Raw genomic sequence first — 26,785 nt, forward strand, 5'->3', positions numbered from 1 at the left:
TACAGCCCTAAGTGAATTTTTAAAATCATTTAAAGCCTCATTGGAAGTTTGTTGACGCCCCCTAATTGGGCACCAGCCCCTTGGTTGAGAAACAATGTTCTAAGACACAAATACAAAAATAAAACTGAACAAATTCCAGAAATTCAAGATTGTTTGTCAAGAATGGAATTCAAACATGTACAAAAATGTTCACAGGTCAAACAAAGACATCATCTCTACATCGAAGCAGAAAGTACAGCAGACAGATTTACAGAGCAGCGGAGCTGAATGTACAGTACAGCTGTTACAGGCCAGGTGTTACATTCACATTAAAAGGAGTCATTCCACAACGTGATCTCAAAGAAACAACACACATTTCCAGCCTCCACGAGAGACTCCTCGCCATCCGTGTCCCTCAAACAAACACGAAGCCATCTGCTGGCAGGCGGATACATCACGAGCACATCTGCACAGCTGATAGAAGTGGTTTGTAACAGCTTTGAGACATGGTCGTACCCTCCTGAGCGCTCTTACTCAGAATGACAGCTGGTGTCAAGAACACAGAAAGCAGCATATGCGTCTTTTTTGTCTTTTTCATGCAGATATATCTAGAAAGTGCCACAGAGGGAGGTCGACCCCCCTGTCACTATATCCAAACATTAAGCTCTAAGATCACATGATCCAAGCAACATTTGACACTGGTAATGTACGGCGTCACGACTTGTTTACAGACAGGTTCACTATCACTAAAAGCTTATTCAAGATCATTTATATTTACAGTGTGAATGAAAAAACAATGATGCTTTTAATAACAACAATTTAAAAAAATAAATCAAACAAATTAAAACAATGGAATATTAAAAGATAAAGAGGGTCATTTCTGTGTCATTAGCACCACCAGATGACAGTGAAGCACGTCATTGGCCAAGACAATGTTGAACGCCATTGGTTGAGACAGTGAAGCACGCCATTGCATGCCATTGGCTGATCAAACAAACAGAGCAATGTTTCGATAGCACCGTGAGGTCACAGCGTTTACTCTTTTCGGGCTAATCAACCCAAAGAATCCTTAAAATTGTCTTTGCACAGAGCTTTAAGAAAGTACTTTAACACAAAACAACAACACACATCCCAAAAGGGGCACCAAACTGAGTTGCCTCTGTTTGCTGGAGTAGCCACACAACAACACTGAGCTCAACCAATGGTGCGAGTTGTTTTTCAGTCGTGGTTGGTGATGCTGGTGACTCAGAAATGACTTCATCTTCACAAGCAGAAAGTCTCCACATAAAACAGACATGTCTAAAGGACCATCACTGTTACATTTCACTACCTACTTCACCTCTCTCCATATAAAATACTCACAACGATGAGCCGCAACAAAAGCATATACATATTGCATTTCAAGATTGGCAACTTCATATCCACAGAATGACACGGTTTACAGTACAGACTTGATGTTGACTGAAAGTGCTGATGTAAAGAGAGAATGCTGGTACATCCAATGATCACTGGCATATAGAACATCACAGCAGAGAATATTTACTGGACATTGGCTGCCATGTAAGTTGACTTCACATCGATGCACGCTCATGATCAGACGAGTAAATGTGATGTAACAACTAATCGTGATTGTCGGTCGGTTGTGATGCGGCAAATTTCGTTGGATTAGTAGATTGACATCAAAGATTGTACGTGTAAAGGGTCGGGGGTTAACTGTCCCTCTCCTAGCATATAGTTCACTCGGAAAAAAAAAAATCTGTCATCATTTATTTAAACCTGAAAGATGTTTTTGAGGAGCGTCACAAGTAAAGATAAATGCTTATTTTATTTTATTTTATTTTTTAGAGCAGCGAGCATCTTTTGCGTTCTACATGAGAGAGTCATACATATTTGGAATAGCATTACTGTGAGTAAATGATGACAGAATTGTGTTATTTTGGGGTGAACTGTTGCTTTAACACGCTCGTATTTCATTCTCAATCCTCTTTTCTCTCACAGTTAAACATATCAGCCCTAAAATGCATTTATAATGTACCTGATAATAAAGTTATGGCATTTAATTGTGCATCGCAAAGCTTTATAAACACTGTTCTAGACTATTCATTTGTATAAATTAAATCATAGATTGTTTTTATTACTAAATAAAAATAAACTACCTGAAACATTGAAACCGAATGATTTCACAACTAATAATACTGCACGGCACTGGATGTTTAGAATAGATCCATCAAAGCTATTTTCGTGACCAACAGGCACTTTCGAATAGATCAGAGGGGATTCTGGGATAGCTTCTTGGCTCCGTAAAGCAAGAGTCCCTTAATCATGGATCATTATATTGGATTCTGCCAAAATTGACAAATTATTCGATTTGTTTCCATTGGCTTCACATATTTCCTAAGTCCCTGTAATGTTGACATACTCTGTACTTTCGGCTGATTGTAAAAAAATAATGTTTTACAACCTCTCCTAGGTGTAACACTTAATCTCTGTTTTCTTATATAATGTACGTTTGATAAACACCGATAAAACGCAGACAAAACTATTGGTTTGGCACTTTATGTTTGACGTAACACTGAAATGTAACCCGTCTGATATATACCGTACTATTACACGTCATAAAGCAATGTGCTATCACCTGACAGACAGAAATGGATTTAAAAAGTGTGTATATGGACGTAGATTTCACAACGACAGTTCACATTAACTATGGCTCATAACGCGACATGAAAAGTTCACTTAATGTTGGCTGCGACCTCATGTTTGACGTGAGCTGCGTGAGGCAAACGGCCTCTTTTCTGAAAGAAAGAAAGAACCATTAACTGTCCTAAAGGAGAGAAAAAACGAACATTCCTTTATGCTTAAATAGTTGTTGTCGGAAAATATTAATTAGAAAGCCTTCGAATCGTTACGTAACAGCCGGAAAGCATCTCAAACCCGAATTTGAACTTATCCTCGCATGAGTTTAAAATAGTTTTGGCACTATTTTTATATTCCTGGATGAATCTCATTTAAAACGAAAGAGCGCTGAGTGATGGATGACACCTCCGACCTCTTCCTTTCAATGATATGGGCCATTAAATGCTATCCAGAGGTTTCATTTATAATTTATTTCGTCTCTAATTATGATTGGCTGGACCTACTGCAGGTGAAAAGGCGGGGCTTTGTGCACAGACAGGCAAAGGGACGGGCCAATCAGGCGCTCAGGTGGGCAGGTTCAGGTTGACCGTCTCCGCCAGCGGGCTGGACATGCGGATCTGCGAGCTGCTTTTGCTCAGAATGGACAGCTGCGTCCCCCCGTTGACCCCACTGCTCGCTAGCGAAGGGTGACGCTGCTGTTTCAGGTCCACAGCAAAGTACCTGTTCACCGTCCAGCTCCTCCATTTCCTCTTTATCTCCGACTGCACCTTTAGGGAGAAACTTGAAAAGGTCATTTTTTAATGTACTCAGCTGTAAGGGTTGCACGCGCAGTCTTTAAACCAGGCCTGATGCGAATCGTGACGCTTTTGACGCTTCGTTCTGGACAAACGTTCAGATTCAAATGAATTCACATCACACCTGGTTGAAACGTGGTGTTTAAGTCTATTTTATTCTTTAACGGTAACTAAACTCAATCGTTTTTTTTTGTTCCTGGAAGAAATCGGAGAGACTTGCTTTAGCATATTCCAGGTTTGTCAGAAAAGTGTAAAATGAGTCGAAATGAGAGCAGTCAGTACATTTGAAGTGCAATTTAAACAGAAAATTATCTGATGACTCAAATGTTCCTCGGAAACTTAAAAATGACATAGGGAGTAGGTAAAAACGTTTGAAATGAATTTTGTACGCAAAAATAAAATTCAACACATTCATTTCTATATTAAGTAAAATTTTGTTATCAATATTCACAGATCACCACAGACACAGATTAAGGTAAAGTCTCCTACCTCTCCATTGAGAAAGCAGTACAGCACGGCCACAACAAACCCCTGCAGAGAATTCAAGTGATATCCATTAATGAACATCCAGTGTCCTACATGCATTTTATTATCATTATCATTTTCACAATGTACACCAGAAAATAAATGCAGATAAACTTCTAAAGCACCGTTTCAAACCCTAGTAACACTGTAGCACCACTAACAAAACAAAGTATATTTGTATTCATATTTTATTCTGTTCATATAAAATTATATAATCATAATTATCATATAATATTAATGTACTAGTTGTATACTTGTAAGTGTACTATTTCAATAATACTTGGGAATAAATTGGCCCACTTTTTAGTTTATAAAAGTGTATTTTTAAGTATACTTTAACTACAAAACGAACTACATTTTTCATTTGTCCTGCAACTATATACTACATGTGAATTTATAAAGATAATACTGATAGTTTACTTGTTCAATACTTGAAGCACATTGTTTGGTTTGTAAAAGTACACTTTGAAGCACTGTACTACTACTAGTTGACTAGTTTTTATACTGCAAGTAATGCCCGCTTAACCGAAAATCGCGTGATTTATGCTCAACTTGTGAGTGAAGTACGGTAAAATGCTGCTGCATCCGAAAGCCAGAGGGCGCTCTCGTGCAGAAACTCCAAATACGCACTGCAGAAGAAGACCATAACACACGTAGTACTAGGAAATGCCTAAGGACATGTTTTTATCACTGATCCTCAATCCTCCTCAGGTATTTTCATGATAATAAAGTATATTTATAAAGATCATGTTTGACGGGTGTTGCTTTTTTAAATGCACGTTATAAGCGACTCAAACTCGCACTGCTTTTAGATCGAGCAGCATTTCCTACTGATCCCAGAGCCGTGCTTCACGGACAAGCGACGCATCAATAAAATAAACGTTATGGCAGCCAGCTCGGTTTCAGCAGGATTTAGTGGTAACCGCGGTTAACCGGGCACATGTAAGTTTTCTTTAGGTGAACTTAATATCATACTTATTGTTTACTAGCCTTGTTTAAGTTATGTTTATAATACAGTATGTAAAACTAAAAACGTATATGCTACTCAATCAAAAGAGTAAACACAACTACAAAGCATACTTCTAGTACTTCTACTAATAATACTTTTACGTATGTCCATTAAAAGTACAAGTAAGCCAAATACACTTCAGACTTTTCTGTCTGTCATTGTATATTTAAGTGTCATTTTAAGTACATTTCTGAAAAGTATGAATTAACCTTTTTTTGTAAGGAACAGCAGCACACAAATACTGGGTATAAAGTGCACATTTTTGTTATTGTTTGCTGAGCGCCTTAAGGTGCATTCTGGGCTATGGCTTTATCTGCAGCGATTACATGTGATACGCTCTAAGAATTTGCCAAAAATATAATCTAATATGAAATGTATATATATAGAATCAGCCGCTCTAAGGTTTGAAACAGAATAATGATAGGTGTCCATAAAGAAGGAGCCGAATTGATGCTCAGTACCTGAAAAGAGCCCAGGCCCAGCTCAAAGACCAGTCGCTCCCGCTTACTGAAGTCCTCAGGTGAGAAGGCAAACACAGTGTAGTGGATTCCAAACAGAGGGATGAGAAGCAGCGTGGAACGTGCCAGACGCCTGTCAACACACAATAAACAACAACGCTTTAAACACGTCAACAAACACTTACTGCAAACTCGAACCGTGTTGGATCGTCTACCTCGTTTTAAAAAAAACTTGAGCTGGATTTTACAGCAATTAAAACTTAAAGCAACTACACACAAGATGACAGAACTGTCAGGGAATGTTTACAGCCCGTTTTCTCAGCGGGCATTTAGGGAAATGCACATTTGTCGAGCCACAAATGCACATTGTCACAGCCGAACACACACAGACGCACACACTTACAGTGTGATGGTAGAAAGTTCTGACATCCTGCACGAATGCTGGGCAGCCTGTATCGGCTCACTGAAGCATTTCTGTGCACAGCTGCTAAACACCACAAAGACAACAAACACTCTTTAGGACACAACACACACGCTCGCTCGCACACAAACAAACAAACACGTAAAGGCACAGACTCCAACAACACGCAACACATTCTGATGCTGAGAGTTTGACATACAGCACATGTTGGAAACTGAGTTTAAACATTTTGGGGTATCGACACGATTCTTAGAATGTTTAAAGGGATAGTTCACCGTAAAATAAAAATTTGGTCATCATTATAGACTCCTTTTGCGCTTACGTCACGGCATTAGCTGGAGGCAAAACAAAGGGAAACCGGAGGCGGCCAATACAAACCAGCACAGATTCGGCTACATAAGGAGTTTAAAATATCATCTTGTTGTGTTGTTTAGTGTCACAACCGACAGAATACAGTCTCCAATTTGATATTTTAACACGTACCTGCTGCCACTGCCAAACAAAAACACTGACGACAGCTGTAGTTAAACGCAATAAAACGAGCGGACTGAACAGAAATGATCATCAAAAATGCTCGCGCTTCACTTCATAACGCTTAAGTCTTTTGTTGGTCTGGATTATGATTTGGGTCTAAAAATATCTCACGTATGCCCAAATCAGAAACTGGGGAACAAGGTTATTTTCACGTAGCATTAGCTATTGAACTCATAGGGTATGCTAGCTAACTTTGTTAGTTATACAACTAGCAGTTAACTATCGGTCAGAAACTAAACATAAAAGAAAGTGTTTGTCATCTATTTTTAAGTTGTCACAAGTGCATTAGTATAAAGGGAGAGGGAACAGTGAGAAGGCTCATGTTATTTGTCAGGTTTGTGTTCAAGTAAATGCATTTGCTAACGTTTGCCACTGTTAGTACACGCAGGCGTCTATAGATGTATACGCTCTCAGTTTGTCTTTACTATACACGCTTGGTTTCTCTGTCTGGTAGTTGGATCCAATGAGTGAGCGCACAGGTCGGCCAGGTTCCTTGCGTTAAAGTCAACTTTGTCAAAAACAATCGCCGTCCTAGACAGTGAGTGACCCTACATGTTAAAATTTGATCCGATTTTTTTCTAGTCATTGTCAAAAAGCAAGCAAACAAAACGTGCTACCTAGTTAGCATTAGTAATGCGGTCAGGGGGATCTTTCTGCCTCCACCTAACCACAAAAACGCGTCACAATATTTACTAACAGAAAAGGCGTCTATTCACTCTCGTGTCGTTCAAACCCTATATGTTACTCTTTCTTCAGTGGAACACAAAAGAAGATATTTTGAGAAATGTTTCAGTGGTTTTGTGCCCATACGGGGACTAATGTTGTTATTATTACATTTTTCAAAAAATATCTGTTCTACAGAGGAAAGAAAATCATACAGGTTTGGAATGACATGAGGGTGAATAAATGATAAAATAGTTTTTTTTAGGTGAACTATCCCTTTAAATGCTCTCTCATTTCTAAGTCGCTTTGGATGAAAGTGTCTGATAAATGAATAAATGTAAACAATTACCTGTAGATATACAGCACCAATGACTTATTTTTGTGATCGCTGCTGTCCTTCTGAAACCTCGTATCTCCATATTTCGTGATTTATTTTTTTCTTAAATCATTATTATTAGTCACAATATATGTTTGTCACTTAGTTTTACAAATATTTAACCCATAAAAAGTATTCAAAAGTGCTTGTCAACTTTGACAACACAGTATGTAATCATATAAAAAGTACAGTGTTTTTTCCATTTCCTGAAAAACAGTGAATTTGGACATCCTAGGTTTCAGAACGACAGCGATTTGTATAATTTGATGTGTTGTTTTGGTCTACAATGTGTTCTGGGCAGGGTCAAATTAACCCAAAACAATCATCTTTTTAAAAATAGTATGCACACAACGTAGAGTTAAAAAGCTTTTTTAGGTCAGAAAATATGGATGGGAAAAAATTTAAATTCGAATTATTATTAGTTTTCGCCATGGTACCACATACAGTTTTAGGTGTTTCATTTATTTTCTACAATTGTTGGCATATTTCTTGTTTCCCGTTCGGACCAAAAACGTGCTTTCTTGCTTGAAGCCATGTTGTTTGCCGTAAAACGAAACGGCTGTCCACTGCCGTGTGTGTGTGTAACCTGTCGCAAAGTGCCGCGAAAGTTCCTACGCGCTGGTAATAGTGCGATTGAGCTGTGTACATGTCTATACACGCGCTTCCATAATGCCACTAAAATAGGAGTACTCCACCCGTTTTAATTCCATTTGTGTTTACTACCATTATGAGTTTAGACGGATTAAGCTAATCAAAAAGCTCTGTTTACATGGTCCATTCTTAATCAGAGTATTGTCTTAATCCTGTTAATATCAGATTATTGTTGTCCATGTAAACGTGGTCATTGATTTTAGAACAGACGTAGAGAGCATGTAGACATTTAACACAGAACATTGTAGCTTCTATAAAGATATTTGGCAACACTCACCAAATCCTAACAGATTATGTGTTTAGGATAGCACATTTTCACAAATTTTGACGCAAATTATTGCATAAAATATTTTTGCTTTATTTTAATATTGTTAAACCGTGGTAAACGTAAATTAACCATGTTTTTGCTATAGTAACCAATATATATTATTTGTAGTTAATCTCTGGTTATTCAAATAGTCATCAATACACTGGGAAAAAAATGACCTTTATTATAATAAAACAATTTTTTGGCAGACGCTTTTAACCAAAGCGACACAGTACATTGCATTATGCTGTACATTTGTTTCTAAGTATGTGCAATCCCTGGGATCGAACCCATGACCTTAGCTTTGCTAGCGCCATTCTCTAACCACTGAGCTACAGGAAAACCATGATCATTTCATTAGGGATGCATAATGAATGTCAATGATGAATATTATCACCGTCATTTAGTTATGGATCACCCATTCCGTATGTAATGGGCAAAATACAAACATAACATATAAAACAAGAAATAAACTTTACATTAGCGAGCCATCCATTGCTTTCATAGGACACGCGTATCAGATGCAACACATTCTGCTCATGGTACACTGTTTCCATGGCAACTGAGACAAACACACTCACAGGTAAATGCTGGACTCGTTGCCGCCAATGTCTGGAGACTGCAGCTTCTGCACCAGAATGATGATTATTCCGATGAAGAGCACAAAGTTAATCTGAACCAGGAATAGAAAAGAAAATGTGTCAATCAACACCTCCATTCAGATACATTCATATCATGCACACATTTCATCCATATCCACATTCCAAACACACACACGGAGGTGCAGAAACTGTGTCGTAGCGAATTTGAGGGCGTGTTTTTGGACCAACACATTTAAGCATTAGGTAGCTATATGCTTTTATTCAAAGCGACTCATTCAATCGACAGTATACCTGATCTTTTTATAAGTATATGAGATGTTTGAAAAACATACAGTGGTACACTGTAGTATTCACTACTGTGCAGTAGACTGGTTGATAGGGATGTAACAATATCAAAATCTCACTGTACGATAATACCTGTAAAGTCCACGGTACACTATTTATTGCAATATTGAAAATGACAAATGATGACCTGGAAAGGTGCTATATGCATCCTCTTTTCATGATCCTCTAATCATAACTAGAGGTATGGGTTATAGTGTGAGATGGGTCAAATGACCGAAAAATCCCTTTTATAAAATAAAATAATTGTACCAGATGGACCTTGACATAGGTAACATCTATTATGTTTTCGAACATTCTCTATATGTCAGGCCTTGAAGACCTATCGTTTCATACAGTCATGTGACCACGATAATATTGAGACAATTTTGCTATTGCGACAACACGATATCGATAATATTGTTTCATCCCTACTTGTTCGTAGTGAAGCTTAAGTATACTTATAGTATTTTCTACAGTTCATCAGTTTACTATAGAAAATAGTATTTTCATGAATTTACTATAGTACTATACTATATACGATCCCTTTAAAAAATTAACCATGGGTTTTTATACAGTTTTTATTTACAGTTTTTATACAAAACAAAACAAAAAAAAGATTACTGTAGTAAAACCACACAAAATAACCATGGCTTTAAAAAACACTTTTAAAACGCGGTTTTGCTATTAGTAATCAATATACAATAAAACATGGTTACTACACTTTTACCGTTTCGTAAGGGGAAAACCATTTTTCTATGTAGTATGGTATATTTACTGTAGTATACACTGATAGATTGTAGCAAATATTACAATTATTTTGTAATATATATAATACAATATATTTTTTATGCGGAAATCCATGACCTTTGCTCTGCAAATTCAGCATTGCATTAGCAATTGTAGATTTACATGAATATATTTATGTATATGTTTCATTTATCTGTTTTTCCAAAATACACACAAAGCAGGTGTTCAGATTTACCATGATCGATGCCACTACGGGTCCCTTGATCACCCACCAGAGGGCAGTGTTATCATTCATGTCCCAGCAGCTACAAAAACACAGGAGTTCAGTGGTGAATGATGCTTGATCAAATGCATTTTTTACATTCAGGGTATTTTTTAAAAAGGGATGATGCTACGTAGAAAAACTTTACACTATAGACACTGCGTACAGCATGCACATTTTCAGTATGCGTGGAATACTGTATCCTAAAATATACTAAAAATAAAAACTGATGTTTCTGACTATTCATGCAACTGTAAGTACCTTATGTGAAATGTTTTATCAAATTGTTGTTATTTCTGCAGCTTTCCTATTCAGGTCACATCAACAAGCCCTCTTTTTTAACCCATCCCACCGTTTGTCATTTTAAGAGACTAGACAGAAGGGAGTGTACTTCATATACAATAACCAGTTCGGTAGAAATCCGTTGCAGATTTAACGTCACTCTATAGTGATAATGAAAGTTAAGAGTTTATATCACAGCATATGTGTAGTCATCTGTTCATCTTTTTGTAGAGCATCAACGTACCCAGAGTCATCAAAATGTAGCCGCAGAACTGCCCATATGGTCACACAAATAGTGGGTGTTCCTGAATGGGACACAAAGATGAAATTTGTCAGATATCAAAGCTGTTCTGTTTCAAACATTCATAGCCTCTAATCATTTTTGCATTCGTGTCTATGTAAGAAAGCACTGTGACATACCCCAGCCGATGATGGTGTACCAGTAGAAGTAACGTCTCTCGGGAAAGAAGGTTTCCACCAATAGTGTGAAGAGGTAAAGACCCTCGATGAACAGCCAGAAGTAGTTTGACATGACACAGTAATGAAAGAAGACCATCACTGCCTTACAGCCCATCTACAAACACACACATGCAAACTCTACACATTACAACGTGCTGCAAAATTATTTCAAGCTCTAAAACCTATAGACTTTTAGTCATTATTAATGTTAACGAAAAGTTCATTCGCAAAAACAAATAAACCCACTGTCAGGGTTTTCGGGGAAGAACCCAATTGCAGGCAGCGGTAGGTGGTGGGAAAACAAAGACACAAAAAAGCCACGATGGGGTAAAACAAGGACAGGACTAAATGACAAAACAGAAAATAAACACTTCCCTCGAGGGGGATAAAACAATGGAACAGAATAAACTAAGACGTACTGTAATCAACAAGAACCAAAACTAAATAACAGCTATAACGTAACGTAGAGAACAGACAAGGTAAGACAGTTCAACGGGGCAAGGTATCCAATGGGTTTAGACAGCAAGGCGATGAACAAGGCAAGGCGAACAAGACATGTAAGCAAAACGAACGAGCACAGGACAGCAAACACAAGGGCATTAAATAGAGAGACTAACTGTCATGGCTCTGCTTCCTTAGTCATGTTTTTCTTGGTCCTGTAGCAGAGCCATGACAAAGTCTTTGGTTATGTGTGGAGAGAAACATATTATTGTCCGTTTGACAGTAATATACGTTCTCTCCAGTGTCTTGTCATTGGCCCCATTCCTCTCGTTTCCTTGTTTTCCTTCCCTAAGTGTTTGATTACCCACACCTGCCCCGTGTCGTTATCCCTCGTTTGTCTTCCCTTTAAATACCCTCTTGTTTCTTTCTTCGAGTATATTAGTCTATGTTTGTACCGTGTCCATTGTGTAGTTCATTTCTTGTTCCTGTGCTTACCCGTGTTCCTGTTCCTGTTCGTGTCTTTGAGTTTGGTTATTGTCTTGTTATCATTTTGCCCCCTCGTGGGAAGTCTCTTGTTTTAGTTATAATTCTTAGTTTCGTTTTTCCCCCTAGTGGGTGTTTTTGTTCTATTTTCTGTTTGGTTTAAAATAAATATTTGTTAACCCCTTCACTGCCTGCCTGCGCTTGGGTTCTTCACCCACCTCCCTGACAGAATCACGAGCCAAATACGACCCAGTAGGCAGCATGGGCACGAGACGGTCCCACCAGGCTCGCCTCCTCTGGCATTCGTCAGGGGAACGAACATCGAGGCATATCTATAGGTTCCTGGATGCCGAGAGGAGGATGTCTTCGGGGAGGAGGAGGTGGCGGTGCTTTTTAACCCCGGTCTCAGGGACCCCCTGTCCGGGCGGAGATGCGGTCTGAGACCGCTGGACCCGACATGTCGTGTGGCGTACGTCATGAACCGACCGGAGTCCAGGGTCTCAACACGCACTACACCCATCTCGCTCCGCTCCCATACAGGAGGTCTAGACCCTGCAGATCGGGTTTTAGGCATTCCACACCGCTCTCCTCAACCCCTGCAGCTCTCCCACCAGTCAGCCTGGTAGCGGGAGACGTGAGTCTCTGGACCACCTCCGAGGAGTCCCAGCCGGAGCCAGCCGTGCCGTTATACCTCCTTCCATCACCCGACCACCAGCCGGGTGGCTGGCGAAGAAGAAGAGGCACGGCGGGCAGCGTGGCTCCACCCGCCGGTGCAGCCGGCGTCCAGTCGGTGTCCAGTCCTGTGTCCAGTCCGGTGCAGCCGGCGTCCAGTCCGTGTCCAGCCGGCGTCCAGTCCGGTGCAGCCGGCGTCCAGTCCGGTGTCCAGTCCGGCGTCCAGTCTGTGTCCAGTCCTGTGTCTAGTCTGTGTCCAGTCCTGTGTCTAGTCTTGTGTCCAGGCCGGCGTCCAGTCCGGTGTCCAGCCGGCTCCAGTCCGGTGCAGCCGGCATCCAGTCCGGTGCAGCCGGCGTCCAGTCGGTGTCCAGCCGGCGTCCAGTCCGGTGCAGCCGGCTCCAGGCCGGTGCAGCCGGCGTCCAGTCGTGTCCAGTCCTGTGTCAGTCTGTGTCCAGTCCTGTGTCAGTCTTGTGTCCAGTCCTGTGTCAGTCTGTGTCCAGTCCGGTGACCAGCCGGCGTCCAGTTCCGGTGATCCAGCCGGCGTCCAGTCCGGTGATCCAGCCGGCGTCCAGTCCGGTGATCCAGCCGGCGTCCAGTCCGGTGATCCAGCCGGCGTCCAGTCCGGTGATCCAGCCGGCGTCCAGTCCGGTGATTCAGCCGGCGTCCAGTCCGGTGCAACCGGCGTCCAGTCCGGTGCAGCCGGGATCCAGTCCGGTGCAGCCGGGTCCAGTCCGTGTCAGTCGTGTCTGTCTGTGTCTAGTCCTGTGTCCAGTCCTGTGTCCAGTCTTGTGTGCAGTCCTGTGTCAGTCCTGTGTCCAGTCCGGTGCAGCCGGTGTCCAGTCCGGTGCAGCCGGGTCAGTCCGGTGCAGCCGGGTCCAGTCCGGTGCAGCGGTGTCCAGTCCGGTGCAGCCGGCTCCAGTCCGGTGCAGCCGGTCCAGTCCGTTGCAGCTGGTCCAGTCCGGTGGTCCAGTCCGGTGATCCAGCCGGTGTCCAGTCCGGTGATCCAGCCGGCGTCCAGTCCGGTGATCCAGCCGCGTCCAGTCCGGTGATCCAGCCGGCGTCCAGTCCGGTGATCCAGCCGGCCGTCCAGCCGGCGTCCAGTCCGGTGGTCCAGCCGCGTCCAGTCCGGTGGTCCAGCCGGCGTCCAGTCGGTGGTCCAGCCGGCGTCCAGTCGGTGTCCAGCCGGCGTCCAGTCCGGTGCAGCCGGCGTCCAGTCCGGTGTCCAGCCGGCGTCAAGCCCTGTCCAGCCGGCCTTCCAGCCGGCGTCAAGCCCTGTCCAGCCGGCCTTCCAGCCGGCGTCAAGCCCTGTCCAGCCGGCCTTCCAGCCGGCGTCAAGCCCTGTCCAGCCGGCCTTCCAGCCGGCGTCAAGCCCTGTCCAGCCGGCCTTCCAGCCGGCGTCAAGCCCTGTCCAGCCGGCCTTCCAGCCGGCGTCAAGCCCTTCCAGCCGGCCTTCCAGCCGGCTTCCAGCCGGTCCCTGGGAGACTCCCAGGGCAAAGACTGTTCCCCCGGACTCTCCTAAGTCCCCCAGGACTCCGCGCCCTCGAGCGCAGCCGGGACTGGGACTTTCCCCCCAACCCTTTTTACTGCCCCCATGAACTCTTGTTTTGCCCCACCCCCCCTCCCATGTTTGTTATTTTTGTTATGCCACCCCAGTCCTGTAGTCTTGTTGTCCTGTCTACCCCTTGTCATGTTCACCATGTTTGTCTGGTTTTTGTCTTTGTCTCAGTCTGCCCTGTCTCGTCCGTCTACCCCTTGGTGAGCACCTGGAGGTGCTCATTAAAGGGGGGGCTTCTGTCATGGCTCTGCTTCCTTAGTCATGTTTTTCTTGGTCCTGTAGCAGAGCCATGACAAAGTCTTTGGTTATGTGTGGAGAGAAACATATTATTGTCCGTTTGACAGTAATATACGTTCTCTCCAGTGTCTTGTCATTGGCCCCATTCCTCTCGTTTCCTTGTTATCCTTCCCTAAGTGTTTGATTACCCACACCTGCCCCGTGTCGTTATCCCTCGTTTGTCTTCCCTTTAAATACCCTCTTGTTTCTTTGTCTTGTGCTCGTGGATTGTATTATGTATGTGCGTGTACTGCGGTGTCCTGGATTGTTAGTGTTCATGTTCTTGTTCCTGTGCTTACCCGTGTTCCTGTTCCTGTTCGTGTCTTTGAGTTTGGTTATTTGTCTTGTTATCATTTTGCCCCCCTTGTGGGAAGTCTCTTGTTTTAGTTATAATTCTTAGTTTCGTTTTTCCCCCATTGTGGGTGTTTTTGTTCTATTTTCTGTTTGGTTTAAAATAAATATTTGTTAACCCCTTCACTGCCTGCCTGCGCTTGGGTTCTTCACCACCTCCCGTGACACTAACAAAGGATAATTAACAAGGGACAGGTGTCGGGAATGAAACACTAATGGAAGGCTAAACGAGGAAACGAGGGGGGCGGGGCCAAAGACGAGATCGGAGAGAGCGCATGTTATGTCAGAACCAACAATAACATGCCTCTCTCCACACAAAACATGAGGCTCTGTCATGATTCTGCCACAAGACCAAGAAAGACATGACATGATGAGGCAGAATCATGACAAACACAGTAAAAAAACATGATAACATAATAAAAAAAGATTCTTTTTTAGAGTGATCGTTTTTTATTTTAAATAAACGTTTTCGCTGCCCTTTTGTTAAAAAAAAGCAAAGATGCCTTCATGGTTGCTGAATAATATGCTACTGTTTGGCCATTTTTGTGGCATTGTTTATATCCTTTTAAATGGATAATAACCATTTTACAGTAATAATACACATTTTCTATTTTAATTATAATTAAGAAGATTTTGAGCAAATATTGTGTGACATAAGTGTTTAATGTCAGCAATGTCCAATATTTAAATTTAAAATTTGAATATACAATCTGGCTTTTAGAAGGATAGTTCATACAAAAATAAACATTCTTTCATCATTTATTCAGCCTGGTGTCATGTGTCATTATGAACATTGGTAACCTAACAACACCGAACCCCATTGACTTCCATAGTATGGACATCACAAAACCACCTTCATAACATCTTCTTTTGTGCTGGTCAGGTATCTTATTATCAACATATAAAAATGTCATAAAATGTGTCATAACTGTTCTGTGTCTTCCAATTCAACAATCATTAGGATCTTTATTTATACACGCGCGAATCTTTCTCCTGTTCGTCCGACTGAATGTAAATTTACACTCATTTCCATTCTCAATTTTGAGTCCCGGTGTGTCAGAATACCCTGAAGTCTTTATCCATGTTTATCAATTACCCTCCGATCCAATTAAAATCCAAATGATGTCATTACTGTGGCCTGTGATTGGCTGGGGAAAGAGTTCATGGCCCTCATTCAGGTGCAGGGTTTATAAGCTATTCATATGCTGATACAGAAGTAATGGAATATTTCCAGAGCGTGCTGAACTGGGCTTCATAGTAATTACGGCTGTTTGTCAGACAGGCAGGTGGAAACAGAATGTGTTGTTACTGAATGAGAGGTAAACGGCTGAACTTAAACAAATTGAGTTATTATTAGCCTCTGGTTTTCGGATGCAAATGGACTTGAGATTCTGGACCGACACATGGTTCTGATTCACTTCCATATGCCATGGTTTGCCATTTGGGGGAAAAAACGAGAGAAAAACAATAGACTATCAGACTGTAAAAGCAGAAAAAAAAAAGAAAAAAAATGACATCTGCTCTCTATTTAAGCAGAAGTCTCCATTGCGCTCCATTTGTTCTGTCTAGGAAAAGCAATCGCGATATTTACAAGACCTCATTTATCATGTTTATAGGTCTCATCGGGGGCTTTGGTGGGTCCTGAAGATGAAGTGCATTACTCACAGTGTGGACAAAGCAGTGGTCACTGTCCTCTTCTGCATAAAGAACTCCGTCTTTAATGAACACAGAGATAGCTCTCAGGATGAAGGACACAAACAAGTTCATGTGGATGAAGTTTCTGGTGCAGTGCAGCTTCCTGTTAGACACATGATCAAAGAAGGGAATAAACTGTTATGAGAACATTGGTGGGTGACTGATCATCACTGTAAACACTGACATCCTGTTTACATTTTATCATAGCTCTAGGTTCTCTAAACCACCAATAGTAGTTTTTAAGTTAAAATGAGATTTTCTGTACCACAAAATCTGAAAAAAAAAAATTATATTGTACATAATATAATAAAAAAAACTAAAAATTGTAACTAAAAAATATAATATAATATAATATAATATAATCAAATATAATATGATTTAATGCAATATAATAGTATAATACTCTAGCAAATTACTAGAAATTAGGGTTTACATAAAACAGAAAACCTATTTTTCCAACATTTCTTGTGTTGTTTTTTTATCATTTGTTCTGTATTTAATATTTTATGTATATTTTTTTTAATTCTACAGTATGCTGCTGTATTTTTTTACAATTTATAATATAATATAATATAATTATTCTAATTGTTTTTTATCATTTGTTCTGTATTTTATTTTTATTTTTTTCTACAGTATGCTGCTTAGCATGAAACACATAACACAAACACATTACAAAAAAATGATACTACATCGCATTATATACAGTACACATTATCACACTGTTTAAAATGTGTCAGACATGAACGTGTTAAATTATCATGAATCTACACCTTCTCAGACAGCCTGAGATCCCTGTGCAAGGTGATTGGATAATTTTCCATTTCACCTTCCTCAAGCGACCATGAAAAAAATTACATTCATTCTGAAGAAAAACAATGGAGGGAAAACCACCAATTATCTCCGCGTGTAATTTAATAACTGAACAACAGAAGCTGACATGAAGTCAATGTTATGTGATGAAACTGACCTGAACCTGCAGAGAATGACCATAGCTGTGGTCAGAGACACCAGAGAAGTGCTGTAGCCCACCGTATAGAGAGCCTTCACTGACGCATAATACATGTCCTTGACATGAGACGAGAAAACACACAGAAACACTCACTGTTCGTCCTCATTTGAAGAGCATATAGAAGACGTTCAACTTTAATTCCATATTCCAGGAATATTTTTAGTTTTGTTTTTTGACAGAGTAAGCACAGACTCACAGGTTTGGTTGTGTTTTCGTCGATCATACAGGCATCAAAAAAGTAAGGATAAGGGTCAGACCAGCCGAACTCTGTACAATTTCTGCTGATCTTTCCGAGACCTGAAATACACCAACAGATCAAACATATCTCCTTCATTACAGATACTTGCTGAAATTTGCTGCCGTCAGCTCGTAACAAAAGCTTGACCAGGTAAATTCATATTGACACTGTTTATTATATCACAAGTACACCTGTTTATGGATGATAGTCTGCATGGTAGCAAAAACAGAACATAAACATTCAGAAGTTTGACTATAAATCATATCATATTTATCAAGATGTATATGTTTTTTGTGCCATGGTAAACCTTGGTTTTCTTAGAAGTACACTGAGAGTAAAAAAACATTTGCTGCCTTACATTTTTAAAGGACAATCAACTCATTCAACTTACTTACATTTTGGCCAGGGATGAGTTGATAAAATGTTTGAAATGAGTTGACAGTGTTATTTTGATTTGGTATTATAATTGATAAGTATTATTTTGAAGAAGAAAATGACGTAATGTACAGAATACATATTAGGAACAAGAAATAACAGACAGTACAACTCTCACATACGTTATGGCCGCAGAAAAAAATTAAGAGATCATTTTTAAATTATTTTCAGTTTTCCTGAATTACTATTTATAGGTATGTGTTTAGGTATAATGATCATTTTTGTTTCATTCTGTGAACTACTAACAATATTTCTCACAAATTTCAAATGAAAATATGGTTTCTATTTGCTTTTATTTGCAGAAAATGAAAACCGGAGAAACAGGTCAAAATAACAGAAAACTGTAAATGCTCTGTAATTTTTCAGACCTCAAACACTGCAAAGAAAACAAGTTCAGAATCACTTCTAAGCAACACTACAGTCATATTTCGACATGTATTTAGGAAAAGTTCCAACATTATTTTTATGTGATAACCTTGATTTTTATCACACTTTTCATGTGTCTTGTCATGCTGTCAGTCTTACACATTGCTGTTGGATGACTTCATGTCACTCCTGAGGTTTGATTTTGTGGAAATTCAACATAGACACTGGACTGAAATGACCACAATACATCTAGAAATGCTGATTTGAAATGGAAATTTGGAATAGTGTCTTAAAGTTTTTATAACTAAATAAATAAAGTCTGCTCAAATCAAGTGTGTTGCAATATCTCTCACCCTCGTCTGGACTCATGAACTCAAATAGTTCGGGACAGTTGACCTCCACAACATCACCAACAGAAGCCGCCTGCCAGCAGGTCAGGTTATCCCATTCCCACGGACAGCCTGAAACAAAAACAAACGTGAATATGTTTGACAAGTTTTGACCACTCTTACCATAGATTTCATCATGTTCATTTTCTTTCAGACAGACAAAACGAAAACAAATACAAAATTATAGCTTAATATGGTATTAAAACGATTTTAAGGGGAGGGCATGCACTATGGTTATACAATGGTACTCTTTATACTAGCCTAGATAAACGTGGCACATGAATACAGTAATCATTGTATTTGTAAAAACGTACCGTGGTATTTCCAATTGTTACCACCTCTGAACTATACAGCACTTTTTTGCACAGAACAGCCCTGACACTGCAGCTTTTACATCAAAATAAAACCTTCCCCATAGCCAAAGCCAAGTTACATCTGTGCTCCTGACACAGTAACAGATGTCTCCGATTAATTCTCAATTAAAGCGTAAAATTTGTGCGATTAGCCTTGAGGGAAAGCCAAAGTGAATGTGAATCACTGAAGAACATGAATCTATCCGGCAGAGGCAGCGAGACTCATTCCTGTGACTCATCGCCACCCAGAAAACATGATCCATAAGTGATAGGGATAAGAATCGTGTGTGGAATCGAATTTGCCTGGTTTCTTCCAGCTCATTACAGAAATTATTTTAGAGTATTAATTACAGAAATCCCTTATAGTAAGCCATGAACAGACGCATAAGATGATCTAGCATAAAGACTAAATCTGCTGGTCCTTCCCATAAGAAAAAAGGCAGATGAGATCTCTTTAAAGGCGGGGTGACATGCATTAAGACTTCTTTACACTGTTAAACATGCTGGCTTCTCATGTTTAACATGGTCAACTTGTTAAGAAACAAGTTGGATGTATGACGTAGTATTTCTGTGCTTTGTACGCTCCCCCAGCAATCCAACTTGTTTCGGAAACTTTTTTATAAGTCTGGATCCCTGTTTCGTAACAGGGATCCAATTCCATTTATTGGGCAATTCTCCCTGAAAAGCACGCCCACGGCAAGGCGAAAGAAATAGCCCGCCCACGCAGCGATAGGAATACCCGCTTATCAAGATTGGCTGCGCTGTGGGTCTGCACTGCAGCTCGTTACTCTTGCGATAGTGAGAGAAGTTAAGGTGTGTCTTTTTGTTCACGGCATTTCAGTGATGGATGTTATATAAACGGTGGATATAACGCTGGATTACAAGATCGTTTGAATCTGATAGATGGCGCAGTCCCAGTGCTAAAAGATGCCGGACATGAACTGCACGAGTGAAGTCCAATTGAGTCATATATATGTCTATGTTTTGTTGGCAATCGGCGTGTACGTGCATAATGTAAACAAAACAATGGGATAATGCAATGATGTATTGTGAATATTCCGTCCCCCTGCACACATCCGGCAGCTCATGTTTGTCATGTAAATCCCCCTTTGGCGGATTTAGTTATTCTAGGTGTTATCAAAAGTCCAGAGTTTTGAGATCTTAGAGAGCGTGATGGGTTGTAGTGTGGTAGAAGCTCTGTTATGTAGGTAGGGGCTAAACCGTTTAAGGCTTTATAAGTAAATAAAAGAACTTAAAGTCAATACGATACTTAATGGGTAACCAGTGAAGGGTTGATAACATTGGGGTTATGTGATGGTATTTTCTGGACCTGGTTAGAACTCTGGCATAGAATATTTCGTAATTTGGCAACATTTCTAAGGTGGAAGAATGTCACGACTGTTCACGGAAGAGAACCCAAGCGCAGGCAGTGTTGAGGCAAATCGACCTTCCAAAGCAGGAAGAAATCGCGGAGGCAAGGTTCCAGGTTTCAAGAAGTCAATCTTTATTTGCTCGAGCAAGCAAAACAAGATATTCAGAGTTCATCTGAAGTGATGTGAAGAAATCACATGATATCATTATTTGCATTAGTCCTTCCCCTTCTCATCTGCTACAATTATATTTTAGTCCTGCCTATCCTCTTTACATTTTGCCACGATTATATCTCATTGGTTGTTCATTTAAATTTAATTGTGGCAAGCGCCTCGTGGAATATAAAAAAAAACTATGTGTGTTATGGCTTTTACTTAATGCATTCACACGATGTATCCTGCACATGCAGTTTTGCAAATTTAACCTTATTGCATTCACATGATGCATCCTGTACATATGCAACTTTGCAACTTTTGGAACAATGTACAGTATGGCACCCATGTGAGTAGCCCCAGCTCTTAAGCACGAGGCCTGTGAGACTACTTACACAATGCATGATATTATAACTAAGCGCGTGATATTAAGCACGAGGCCTGTTGCTGATAGTGGTTGCTGACTCTAACTAAGTGTTACCATAAGGCACGAGGCTTAGGCTCACTCTATGTTTCAATGTGTGACATTATCCATTTCAATGTTATAACCTAAAATCTACCAAACAATTGATTAAATCTTGATTAAATGTTTTGTATTAATAATCTAAGAAATGTACCCTATAATTGATTACATGTTTTGGTATTATACCATAAAATCTACCATTAAATGTACTCTATATTGATTATATGTTTTATTATATCAAAACCTTATGAAATTGATTACATGTTTTATTATGTATTGTTATAAATTTTACCCTAAAAACTACCATAGCCGTTACATGCCGGTACATTAAATGACTTAACTTTATTAAATACAAACAAAAACCCACAACGGGGAGTAAAATAAGAACATAACTAATATATAAAATTGAAACAAAGACTTCCCACAATGGGGCAAAAAACTAAAAAACAGGATAACTAAACTTAGTTATTAAAACGACTGAGACAAGACTATATAATTCACACAACATCAAGACATGAGGCAAGGAAATCCAATGAGGCAAGGAAATCCAACAAGGTACAAAGTAAAACGAAACAGCACAGGACAGCAAACACAAGGGCATTAAATAGGTGAACTAACAAAGGATAATTACATAGGGCAGGTGACCGCAATCAAACACTGAGGTGAAGCTAAACAAGGAAACGAGGGGGCGGGGTCAAGGCGAGACAGGAGAGAGCACATGGCATGTCAAAACAAACAATGCCATGTCTCTCTCTACACCAAACACGTGGGTCTGTCATGATCCTGCCACAAGACTAAGGAAAACATGACCAAAGGAGGCAGAATCATGACAGAAGAAGGCTGTTTTTGTGACATTTGAGATGTGATTTTTAAATGACAGGTTGCTGTCTAATATAACTCCTTAATAATATATATATATATATACTGTATATATTTAATATAATTATAAGACTTTATAATACTAATATAAAGTCTTTAACTGTATTTGTTGGAGTAACAGTGCAGCCTTCAATTTGCAGGTTATAATCAGAAATATTCTTTTTACGTGTCTTTGGTCCGACAAGTAATATTTGTGTTTTATTAGAATTAAAAAGAAGGAAATTACTAGTCATCCAATGTTTTATATCTTCGATGCACTATTTGAAATAGCTGGAAGGAATCATCTGGTCTTGATGTTTTCTAATAATGTTGCCAAGGGGCAGCATGTATATCGAGAATAGCAAGGGTCCTAAAACCGATCCCTGAGGTAATCCATAATTTACTTGCGTTAGATTTGATGATTCCCCATTTAAATGGACAAATTGATGTCTGTCTGATAAGTAAGATCTGAACCATTGTAGTGCCTGTCCCTGAATACCACTATAATTGTGGAAGCGATCTAAAATTATGTTATGGTCTATAGTATCAAACGCAGCACTAAGGTAAACAGGCAACAAACAGATGTCATCGCTCCTAAATACTCAGAACCATTTAATTCAATATGATTGAAGATCCTTTTATAGACTGTTTTCTTTTAATATTTTAACATTTTGTGTTTTTGTGGCTAGCATCTCTCTCTCTCTCTCTCTCTCTCTCTCTCTATCTCACTCATTCACGTTTTTTATTCTCTCAAGCTGCAAGTGAATATGTAACAGTAGCGAGCACTAGATTGGTTTTGTCTTTCTGGTGGCACATATTCACTCTCACTGATCTCAGATCAGTCTGGACACAAAGCCAATTACTGAGAAAGCCCAACAAGAGCTTTAAAGCAGTGACTCTCTGAATCTCTGAATTTCTCTGCGTAGATGTGACTCACTGCTATCAAAGGTCAATATTAGATTGTCATCAGATTTTTCCGTCAGACTTTTGCTTATAGACTCAAAGACAATCAAACTATGAGTCAACAGGAAGTCTGTTCTTCCTGTTCTTCTTTTCTTACATAGGTCACATCTTGGCAAAACTATACATTTGTCAACTTGTTCTAGAAGCTGAAAACATTTAAAATCTGATTGTTGATTTTTCTGCCATCTTCACGTAGGTCTGAGGACTTGAAACCGTCACAATGAACATTTTATGTAGCCTATACTTCAATAACAGCATATCATGTGTAATGGCACAAGCATTCAAAGGAAAAAGCTAATAATTATTGAAGTTGTTTATCTTAAAGAGCAATAAAAATACGTTTGAATTCAACTAAATTGTTACGGTAAATGTCTCTTATGCAGTTGTAATGCATCTCTATCTGTCTGCATCTGTCAATCTTTCTTCCCCCCTGCAGATGTGGCTGCTTTATTTCCAGCTGAATGATTTTCTGTCTGCGCAGAGATGAGTCTGCTGTGCTTTAAGGAACACGAAGGCACGGGGATCAATGAAGCAGATGTAAACAGGCAACAAACAGACGTCATCGCTCCTAAATACTCAGAACCATTTCAAATATGAAAGGAGTGACACTTTATGCCATTTTGAGATGCAATTATGAGAAACATATTTTCTACATTCTACAATACACCACCGTGTACCTGTAGCACAACTAGAGCACGTCAAAGTATAATGTCAAGACTAGAATATAAAGAGAAAACAAATGTAAAGCAGTTGTGACTACACTCTTAAAAATAAAGATGCTTAAAAGGTTCTTCACAGCGATGCCATAGAAGAACCATTTTTGGTTCCACAAAGAACCATTCAAGGTTCTTTAAAGAACCATCTCTGTCTCACGTTTTTATTATATGAAGAACCTTTTTTCACCACAAAGAACCTTTTGTGAAACAGAAAGGTTCTTCGGATGTTAAAGGTTCTTCTATGGAATAGAAGATGGAGAACATCTCACCACGTGTTGCACATGGGATCTCATGGGTTTCACATGGGATTCCCACAAAAATGTTCCAAAAACTGTATGGGAGAGAAATCATTTACACTGTTCAGCTCTGCCATGTCAAAGAAAAATCATTATGACCGTTGACTGTGAAATCATTTAAAACCAATAAGAGCTTTCAATTTCATTACTGTATGAGGTCTTCAATTACTGTGGTAGTTAATGCTTTACAGATACTCTATGTTGAAACTGAGGCCTAATTCTCAGATGGTCAAATGTTTCTCTGCGTTGCAGACTGCAGTCAATACTATGATTTGAAACGTATACCACATAGGCCTACATTGAGTAATGGACAGGAAATCAGGTGTCTGTTTTAGCCCATAATATGTTATTTTCTGCTCCAACTATCTAAAGCATCCTTCAGGCTCCAAACATGTGAGTCACAATGCAGTTTCTCTCTCTCTCTCTCATTTATCCGCATCTCGCTGTACAAGTCTTCCAGCGCTCTCAGAAATAACCGCTCTCCTCTGTAGTTGCTGACAGGTGTCACATCCCCGGCCTCCTGTTTACTTCTTTATACATACGGGATGAGCAAACTGAAGCTAACAAACCCATGTCAGGGTGAGATGAAGAATCGTCAATGATTATTTTTGAAAACCACTTAAAAACTCAAGCAAAGTCAAGCAAAATGCAATACTTGTGTTTAGTGCCCTGTTTTTCTACCCTGTTTAGTGCACACTCGACAGGGTTTCAAACAGCAGTGACGCTGTAAGGATGTAGCATTTATTGCTGCCGGAACTGACTTTGCCTAATGCAATTGTACGGCGTGTAGTATAAAATTAACCACGGTTTAATTACAGTAAAGGTATAGTACTCATTGTCATTTGGTTGGATTGATTATCATTTATATAAGCAGTTTTACTACAGACCGTTTCATAGGACGCATACACGCCACACCCCCAGTTAACTTCTGGTTTGTGTTTGGCTAGCGTCTAATAATATAACTATATTTATATTTAATTTAATTTGTGTTCATATTAATTTTTACTATTATTTTATTGTATAATAATTGTATTAAATAGACGATTTGTTGAATTTTGTTGTATGTTCATTTTATTAAATGAAAAATTTGTTGAATAGGTCCTGTAGTTCGGTCGCATTTAAAGGAACCGTATGGTACACTGACGTCTAGCGGTTGAGCTTGGTATCGCAGTCCATGTTCAAAATATTGGAGAGTTTAACCAAGTAACGGTTCTTCAGGGTTCCTTTTGATTGTTATCGGAAATAATCTACAGGCACTCTACTGTTTGTGAATGTGTACCGGAAGTTCAGTTGGGCTCACAAATAACCGTCTATACATACTATGGTTACAGGAGAAAAATCATGGTTAATTTGTGGATACCATGGTTTAACTAACCATATTATTATTTTTTTCATTAAAAAAATATAGGTTCACTTTCTCTAAGGTTATCATCTCAGAAATAAATTCATTAGCATTTTTATGTAATTGATAGAAAAATATCATTTATAAAAAAACTTACTTAAACTTAAAAACATTTCTTCCACCATGCAAGTAAAATAATCCATTTGCCCAAATGTAAGCCTAAATTGGTGAATTTATACAGAATTGAACTGATGATCACAGGTGGGCGTAGAGGTGAATTTGGCTCATCCAATCAGAGTCATATCTCTGTCATACTTCACATTGCCTAATGAAAACCTGTAGCCTATATTGTCACTGTCCTTCTAAAACCTCGGATGTCCAAATTCAGGAAATGAAAAAAAAACACTGTATTTTTAAAAAGAATAAATACTGTGTTGTCAAAGTTGGCAAGCACTTCTTATTCTTAATCCTTTTTTTTTGTTGTTCGAAATTTGGAAAACCCACAGTGACAAACACAAAAGGTGACTAATAATAATGATTTATGGCAAAAAATAAAAACACGAAATATGGAGATACAAGGTTTCAGAAGCATAGCAGCGATATGCGCAAAACACAAACGACTGTATGAGTAATTCTGAATGTTTAAATTCTCGTCACCAAACGTGGCGTCCTCTCCGGGGTCGTGCAGCGCGATACGCTCCATGCATCTCTCCTCCTCGTGCTTGATGATGCAGTTTGAGATCTTTGAATGTATGGGCCACATCTGGAACAACAAACACATAATCAACAAATAAATAAACCAGAACCATACAAGGGCAATGAGCGCAAACAGCAGCAGTGGCACCACCGCGAACCATAAAAATCCCCTCTAAAATTGTGCCAGCTCAAACAAAGTCGAAAAATGTGCACGGTGATTCCATCTATTTACCCCTCTGGGGATAAATGAAGTTTTTTAAAGAGCTTCACGTGGATTTAAGAAGTTCTTTGTGCCTTTGCCATCTGAATCAGGGGGCTTTGAATTGATTGGCCCTCTCGGAACCGCCCCTGCTGGGAAATCCAGCAGAAATTGATGATACAGTGACTGGTTTAACAAGGTTTCTAACGGGTCCAAACTGGTCATTTATGGCCATTGACTCATTCAGCTGATATAGATGACTGGATATCTCTTTTATAATGCCACATAAACCACGGTTTCATGAGGCTTATTGTTTTATTAAAACACAATCCTTTTGTTATACGTTTTGTTTTGAATTAAGTTTGTAGGGTCAGATCCCTTGGAAGACTACATAATACTCTTGAAAGGCTGTCTGCAGCTTCCAGAGAAAATCACA

At 39.7% G+C, this 26,785-nt stretch overlaps 1 protein-coding gene across 4 annotated transcripts in view; it reads right to left on the bottom strand.

The window, feature by feature from the left end:
• Positions 1-99: 99 nt before the first annotated feature.
• Positions 100-26,785, bottom strand: part of adcyap1r1a (adenylate cyclase activating polypeptide 1a (pituitary) receptor type I) — a 32,225-nt gene continuing 5,539 nt past the window's right edge. Inside the window, exons 3-15 of one of the 4 annotated variants that reach the window (XM_057334611.1) lie at positions 26,112-26,217; positions 18,905-19,012; positions 17,709-17,809; positions 17,471-17,568; positions 16,474-16,606; positions 10,992-11,145; positions 10,816-10,876; positions 10,263-10,332; positions 8,936-9,027; positions 5,806-5,889; positions 5,406-5,535; positions 3,900-3,941; positions 100-3,396 (exon numbers count right to left, since the gene is read on the bottom strand). In XM_057334611.1, the coding sequence (XP_057190594.1) occupies positions 3,172-3,396; positions 3,900-3,941; positions 5,406-5,535; positions 5,806-5,889; positions 8,936-9,027; positions 10,263-10,332; positions 10,816-10,876; positions 10,992-11,145; positions 16,474-16,606; positions 17,471-17,568; positions 17,709-17,809; positions 18,905-19,012; positions 26,112-26,217 (1,404 nt within the window). In that variant the 3' untranslated portion in view covers positions 100-3,171. The remainder of the gene's footprint in view (positions 3,397-3,899; positions 3,942-5,405; positions 5,536-5,805; positions 5,890-8,935; positions 9,028-10,262; positions 10,333-10,815; positions 10,877-10,991; positions 11,146-16,473; positions 16,607-17,470; positions 17,569-17,708; positions 17,810-18,904; positions 19,013-26,111; positions 26,218-26,785) is intronic. The other 3 variants (XM_057334612.1, XM_057334613.1, XM_057334614.1) reach the window with 3 other exon arrangements.

The sequence above is a fragment of the Triplophysa rosa genome, linkage group LG5 (genome assembly GCF_024868665.1).
Source record: "Triplophysa rosa linkage group LG5, Trosa_1v2, whole genome shotgun sequence".
Lineage (NCBI taxonomy): Eukaryota > Metazoa > Chordata > Actinopteri > Cypriniformes > Nemacheilidae > Triplophysa > Triplophysa rosa.